The 7,573-nt window shown below is 40.9% G+C and overlaps 1 protein-coding gene across 2 annotated transcripts; it reads left to right on the forward strand.

Moving 5' to 3' along the window:
- The first annotated feature begins 448 nt into the window (after positions 1 to 448).
- On the forward strand, positions 449 to 6,072 carry GPR85 (G protein-coupled receptor 85). 2 transcript variants are annotated; one of them, XM_006122521.4, is made up of 2 exons: positions 449 to 767; positions 2,265 to 6,072. In XM_006122521.4, the coding sequence occupies exon 2, from the start codon at positions 2,445 to 2,447 to the stop codon at positions 3,555 to 3,557; it is 1,113 nt and encodes a 370-aa protein (XP_006122583.1). In that variant the 5' UTR covers positions 449 to 767; positions 2,265 to 2,444; the 3' UTR covers positions 3,558 to 6,072. The 2 variants fall into 2 exon arrangements, with proteins under 2 accessions (XP_006122583.1, XP_014428831.1); XM_014573345.3 differs by lacking the exon at positions 449 to 767 and adding an exon at positions 1,629 to 1,870.
- The last annotated feature ends 1,501 nt before the right edge of the window (positions 6,073 to 7,573 follow it).

Genomic DNA, 7,573 nt, shown 5'->3' on the forward strand with positions numbered 1-7,573 from the left:
TCCATCATCAGTTTAATATTTCCATAGTCTTCCCCCCACAGAGAGAGAGAGAGAGAGAGAGAGAGAGCAGTTTGCTTTGGAGGAGAAATGGAGGCCCATCTTCTTACAGCAAAATATGTTCTACAAGTTTTCACTGGAACCCTCAAAACTTGCTTCATGACAAACATACCTATAGTGTGTATCTGTGTGTGGGGGGGGGGGAAGATTTTTGTTTCCAAATCAACCCTCTGCAAAACCCTCCCCATCCCTTCCTGTGATTGCACTTGGCTCAGGGCCCCTTTTCTTGCTCTACCATTGCTAGAGAGGAAACCAACTGGCCTGGGTAACTTCTGACAGGAGAGATGCTGCGCCTCGAATGACCGCATCCCAGCAGCCGCGAGCTACCGTCCTCTGCCTCCTAGGGGGCTGCAAAGTACCAGCCGGCAGCCAGCCCTTCCCCGGCTCGGATCGGTGGGGGGGGAGGGGTCAGTTCAAAGGCATGAGCAAGGAGCAGCCTGATTCCGCCTCCTCCCCACGCCGGCTCGCCCCGGCTCCCCGCGAACTCCGGCTCAGCAGCCGCACCGTGCAGCGGCGGCGGCTGCAAGAGACTGTGCCGCTGCGACAGGGGAGGCGGAGGCTGGGAGCTGAAGGAGGCTGAGCGAGCATGCGCCGCCGGCGCCACTGACTAGGTCCTCAGCCCAGGTACCAAGGGGGAAGAAAAACAAAAACCCACTAGCAATTTACAGCCGGCAGACGCTGTAGAGTGCGAGGCTCGCCAGCACCAACAGGTAGGAGGAGAAAGGCTGGGGGGCGCAGAGCTGGTGCAGGCGCTGCGGGGGGGAGAGATCTTCCTCCCCGAGGGTGTTTTTTTAACTTAACTGCATAATGGAAGTGGCCACAGACAATGCATCTTCAGCTGGGCTGGGGATGCTGAGCAGGCTCAGGGCAAATGGGGCTGCAAAGCACCAGCGGCTCCCAGGCGCCCTTGCAACCCAGAAGCTAGTCTCCCCCTGCATCGCTCTGTGTGTGTGTGTGTGTGTGTCTGTGTGTGTGTGTGTGGAGCCGAGGGAATAACGGGAGGGAAACTGGGGGTGGGGGGCGGATTTCGTGGTGTTAAAACGTTGCCATGATCTGATCAGGCTCTGTTTACACAGCAGTAATCAGGCGCTTTGTGGCTGGTAAGAATGGAAGGATTCTAGTGGAATTCAGTGTGAGTCTCCTTTGTACACCCGAGGTGGCATAGGAAGCACTTCTTGTGAATAACGGAGGAGCCTGATCACGCTTGCAGGGGTTCTTGTCCCTGGCTTTGGGAAAGCAGCGGGCAATTTTTATTATACTGTATTTTATTTTCATCTTTTGCGTGAAATGTATTCAGTTGCGATTCACCGGAAGGATTAGAATAATTGGAGTCCTAATTAACTAAAGAAAGATGCAATCGTTATACGTTTATTTAAGCACAACCAAAGACAGCCCTTTCAATGGAAGGGATTTATTTTGGGTGTGTTTCCTTCCCCCCCCCCCCAATGTTTACATTAACCAGGGTTTAATAATAATGTTGGAGCTTTAACGATAATGTTGGGGCTTTAAAGATTTGTAATAATAAAAGGGGAAAGGCAGAAGAAGGGGAGGAGGAGTCCTTTAAAGCACAGTGCTGTTGTCTGTCTAGCATCCGTGTTTATTTCAAAGCCTAATAACAAAATCTTGGTTTACAGGAGAAAAAATAGTGAATACCATTTTTTTTACAATGGGCTTGAGCTAACACTGTGTGATTAATGTGCTTTGGTGACTTGGGTTAAAAAACATAAATTCTGCAGGGTTTCTTTGGGTATGATCCATATCAACACAGCAGCTGCCTCTACAACATTGACAAATGTATAGATGCAAAATAAAGGTAGGTAATGTCCAAATCAAGTGGTCTTTTAGAATAGCTTTTAAAATGCCAGTGATCAATTTCTAGAGTTGTGAACTGGGGATCATTTTATTCATAAAGCCTTTGAGGCATGAACTATAAAATTATATATTCTACAAATATAAGGTGTGTATCAAAGATGATGTGTTTGGTCAGTTCAGGAACTGTAAATTAGCCAAATATATGAAATTCCAAAGAAGCCAAAATGTTATACAATAGCTTTGCAAGTCATATGAAAATGCCTCGTGGTATATAAAAACAAATAGTACTCAAATTTACAACTTCATTTGGGTCCCCATAAATTAACATCTTTGTTAGCTCTTTCTAACATCATTACTTGATAACTTAAGAACTGATAGCTTGATTTTTTTTCCAGATATTTTGATGGCATGACAAGTCAGAAAGAAGAAAAGAGGATGTACTCTATGACTAAACACAAGATCTGTTCTGTTTGTGGATTACATTTTCAGTAAGATGTATGGATCTACTTTTTCCTTGTTCTTATATATAGATCATAAGACTTGACTGAGGCAATATCCATATCATCCATCCATCTATGGCGAACTACAGCCATGCAGCTGACAACATTTTACAAAATCTCTCTCCTTTAACAGCCTTCCTAAAACTGACTTCACTGGGTTTCATAATAGGAGTCAGTGTGGTGGGTAACCTTCTGATCTCCATTTTGCTAGTCAAAGATAAGACCCTGCATAGAGCTCCTTACTACTTCCTGTTGGATCTTTGCTGCTCAGACATCCTCAGATCTGCAATTTGTTTCCCGTTTGTTTTCACCTCAGTAAAAAATGGCTCTACTTGGACGTATGGGACTCTTACTTGCAAAGTGATTGCCTTTTTGGGGGTTTTGTCCTGCTTCCACACTGCTTTTATGTTGTTCTGCATAAGTGTCACCAGGTACTTAGCTATTGCCCACCACCGGTTTTATACAAAAAGACTGACCTTCTGGACTTGTTTGGCAGTTATCTGTATGGTGTGGACCCTTTCTGTAGCTATGGCTTTCCCCCCAGTTTTAGACGTGGGCACCTACTCATTCATTAGGGAGGAAGACCAATGCACCTTTCAGCATCGTTCTTTCAGAGCCAATGATTCTTTGGGATTTATGCTTCTTCTTGCCCTTATACTCCTAGCCACACAGCTTGTCTACCTCAAGCTGATATTTTTTGTTCATGATCGCAGGAAAATGAAGCCAGTCCAGTTTGTTGCTGCGGTGAGCCAGAACTGGACTTTTCATGGCCCTGGAGCCAGCGGTCAAGCAGCAGCTAATTGGCTGGCTGGATTTGGAAGGGGTCCCACACCACCAACCTTGCTGGGAATCAGGCAAAATGCAAACACCACAGGCAGAAGAAGGCTACTGGTCTTGGATGAGTTCAAAATGGAAAAGCGAATCAGCAGAATGTTTTACATTATGACTTTCCTCTTTCTGACCTTGTGGGGTCCCTATTTGGTAGCCTGTTATTGGAGAGTTTTTGCAAGAGGGCCTGTCGTACCAGGGGGATTTCTAACAGCCGCTGTCTGGATGAGTTTTGCCCAGGCTGGAATCAATCCTTTTGTCTGCATTTTCTCCAACAGGGAGCTGAGGCGCTGTTTCAGTACAACCCTTCTTTACTGCAGAAAATCCAGGTTACCAAGGGAACCTTACTGTGTTATATGAGGGAGCATCTGTAAATCTTTAGCCTTGTGAAACACTACCCTTTCTCTGCTAAGCAATTGTGGCCTGTAGCCATGTCTTGAGAAGAAAATCAAGAATGGGAAGTCAGCAGCTGTAAGGATTTGGGCAACATTCTGCAGTCTTTGCAATAGCTCACCTATAATCCTATTTTAAATCCAAAAGTGTTCCTGCTGACCAATGGTGAAGGTTTGTAATTAACAACAAAGGACTGAACCACTGCCCCGAATTCCTTTATGTGGTTGAAATCTAGATAATGATTGCAGATGCTAAGTATCAGTGCTAAATGCTGTGTATATCACTACATTTAATAAGAACATCAAAATGATTAGCATTGGACATCTTAATAAATTAAGTTGATATGAGGTTAATGTGTTGATAAAAACTAATTTTAGACATCTGAAGACATTTAAAACATTTCATACAATTATTGTTTTGCAAAGACTGAAAATCGGGGACTCGTAAGTACTGTAACTGATTAAAGATGTGCCATGCATTATTGGATTATCACACTGACAAATCTGTTTGCCTTGTGACTGAGTTTTGGGGAGCATTCCAAAGCAGTATTTTTGTTCAAATTAGACTTTACAGTACTCTTTTTTCCCCAAACCTATTGCTCTTTCTAAATACCATTTCCTTAACAGTGAAATTACTAGCATTCAACTGTACTTTGTGGTTTTTGTTGATTTGGTATAAAGTTTATTGAACTCCTATTTATATTTTTAAAAAGGCTAGATATCAGTCTGTCAGGCAACATTAATCTAGGTAATACCCAGTCATAACTGAACAGTCATAATTACACGGAATAAACACATGTTGCCTTAAAGGGTTATCTAGTATCTTCCATTTTGTTTAGCAATGAAGCAAATAAGCAAGGAAAATTGAATCAGTAACTCTGGTCAGTCATTTGGGAATGCATGAAAGATCACATAATCCTATCTTTCCTTTTTTAGTGCCATGGTTCCCAAAATTAGTATGCACATCACTGGGATGATATATTTTTTCTAGGTGTGCTGCCCATTCTAGTTTGTTCTGAGAAACACAGGCAGTTGATGTATGTTTATATTTTAAGACAGCTGTCATAGGGAGACCGCAGCCTTGGTATGATATCTTGCACAATTTGTGAAGCATTTATTCTACTGAAGGCACAGTCTTGTTTATACTTTCTGCACATTTTGGTGTATTAGTTGTTTTAAATTATTTAAGTTTTAACTTGTGGAAGCATATAATATGATTTCTAGTACTTTAAAAATACATTAGCGTCTGTGAGTCTTTCCTTCTTTAAGGTACAGATGTGTGGATTTCAATATAAAGTTGCATTTGCCAAAATTTATCTGTGTAGCCTGTTAATTTTCTTGGAATAAAATTTTACATTTTTTCCAATTTTATACAGTTAACCTTTTTAAAATTTATTTTGTATAGTGAGCTAGCATGAGACTTGAGAATGTAGCCATTATGGATTATTATTCTTTGCAGACACTGTATTCCCAAACTGTAAATGCATGAATGATGGGGACCACAGGATTGATAAATGATATTATCTGCAATAGCACTGTTGTGTAGTTTATCATAATTACCCCTCTAGTATTCTAAGATGTCATTTATATTTAAAGGTACAAGACAATATTAGACATAAACTTCACAGGTTAATTTTGTTAAGTGTATATATTTGAAGCACAACATCATGAGTCTGTCAGACATAAAGAATGTTGGTTTTCTTAATGTCTGAAAGAACAGACTAGTGGTTTTAATTAAATATTGGTGTACTCTATCATTGCAGTTTTATGGACAGCAGGTTAATCTACATCTACACAAGCAGCAGTCAATAACTGAATTGCTTAAGTTTTTACAGTGTATATGCAGCAATTCAGAGAGTTGTGCATATGTATGATCAGACAACTTGATCACAGATTTTTAGTGACCAATATGTTTGTTTGACCTTGCTTTTGCTTTATACCAGAGTTGATTGGTTGTGAGGCATAGTTTAATTTACTGATATGAAACAGAAAAATCACTACTCAAATAATTTGTCATTGGTACAATAATATTGCAGATCCTCATTTGAAATGGAACCAAGGAAGTTCAAGCAAAAAGTTTTTTTATTACACTAAAAAAAGACTTTGAAATCAGTATCAGCTAAAAAAAATTGTCTAACATGGTAACATGGAATAAAAAGTTAATTATATGTTGGGAAAAATTCTGGAAATTGTCCCACTTAAGTTTGGCAATAATTTCAGTCTTATTTCTATGAAATAGTAACCTTTACAAGGAACACTGATATTACATATTGTAATAAACATATATATACACAGCTGTAAATAAAGTTATACACATTGAACCTCTCTAGTCCGGCATCCTTCGGACTTGACCATTACCGAACCAGAGAATTTGCTGAACCACAGGAGGTCAATATTGTCTAGCAGCATTACCAATGCTTTTTCTGCTTACTATTTTTTCAGAAGACATTTAGGGGTAGATTAGAGCTAAACAGCAGCATAGAACACTGAGGCTATGTCTACACTGTGTTTTTTGCGGAAGAGGAAATGCAAATGGAGCGTTCATTTGTAGATCTCACACTCTCATTTGCATATCTTTTTCCGATCCTTTTTGCAGAAGAGGTTTTTGCGATAAAAAGCCCTGGGTAGATGGGGCCATTTGTCGGGAAAAAAACTTTTGCACAAGAGCCCTTATTCCTCAAAAAATGAGGTTTACAGGCTCTTGCACAAAAGGTTTTTTTTCGAACAAATGGCCCAGTCTACACAGGGCTTTTTATCGCAAAAACCTCTTCCACAAAAAGGTTTGGAAATATATATGCAAATGAGAGCATGAGATATGCAAATGAGCGCTCCATTTGCATTTCCTCTTCCACAAAAAACACACAGTGTAGATGTAGCCTGAGAGCCAGGACTGATGGCTGTAAATCAACTTTATGAGGCTGCAGGAAACTTGGCCACACCCATGATAAATGGACAGCCAACTAACTAAAATCATGGCAGACCACAGATGTTGCTGGACCAGAGAGTGCAGGACTGGAGGGTTCAACCTGAAGTAGCAGAGGGTATGTCTACACTAGCTCGTTAGTTCGAGCTTGGTAGGGTGATTAGGGCAACCGGAGTTGCAAATGAAGCCTGGGATTTAAATATCCTGGGCTTCATTTTCATGTTCCCGGGCGCCACAATTTTTAAATCCCCATTAGTCTGAACTCCGTGCCCGCAGCTACACGCGGTGACGTACACAGACAGGGGGCAGGGCCTGGACAAGCATGCATCGCTGGCAGTAGGTAGTTCGAATTAGAGATCCTAATTCATGGAATGAGGAGTAACGGTGGTTCGAATTAGGATCTCTGATTTGAACTACCTACTCCGTGCCGCGTGTAGCCGCGGGCACAGAGTTCGGACTAAGGGGGATTTAAAAATGGCGGCGCCCGGGAACATGCAAATGAAGCCCGGGATATTTAAATCCCGGGCTTCATTTGCAACTCCGGTTGCCATAATTACCCTACCTAGCTCGAACTAACAAGCTAGTCTAGACATACCCAGAGATAGTAGGTTCTGAAGATTAGCCAGATAGTTTTCAAGTAAGGTATTTTAAAAAAAATGCAAATTAAGGTTTGGGCCAGGCTTCTAAGAAAGTCAATTGGTATTTGCCCATTACCTTAATTTGGGAGCAGAAGCAGACCCCAACATTTCTATAATGTTCAGACTTTGGAATACTAAGAAGGCCTTATTTAGTGTGCAGTGGGAAAAAAGCAATTTAAAAGTATTTCTCTGGAGATTTAGCAATCAGTAAATGATGTAAATTAAAAAAACAAACAACGAACAAGTCTGAAAGCATTTTTTTGCTAAATGTTTTTCTTTTTTGATATTAACATGCTTTGTTATACAGTTTGATACAATTCTTTGGATTTTAACTACAAATATATAATTGTGTTATTACCCAGAACTATTTTCAAATTTTCATTAGTCAAAGGTCCTATGACAGAGCTACTGCTTTTTATCAAG

The sequence above is a fragment of the Pelodiscus sinensis genome, chromosome 1 (genome assembly GCF_049634645.1).
Source record: "Pelodiscus sinensis isolate JC-2024 chromosome 1, ASM4963464v1, whole genome shotgun sequence".
Taxonomy (NCBI): domain Eukaryota; kingdom Metazoa; phylum Chordata; order Testudines; family Trionychidae; genus Pelodiscus; species Pelodiscus sinensis.

What these genes read in the sequence shown, in the direction of transcription:
- GPR85 (XM_006122521.4), top strand. Translation starts at nt 2,445, where the DNA reads ATGGCGAACTACAGCCATGCAGCTGACAACATTTTACAAAATCTCTCT.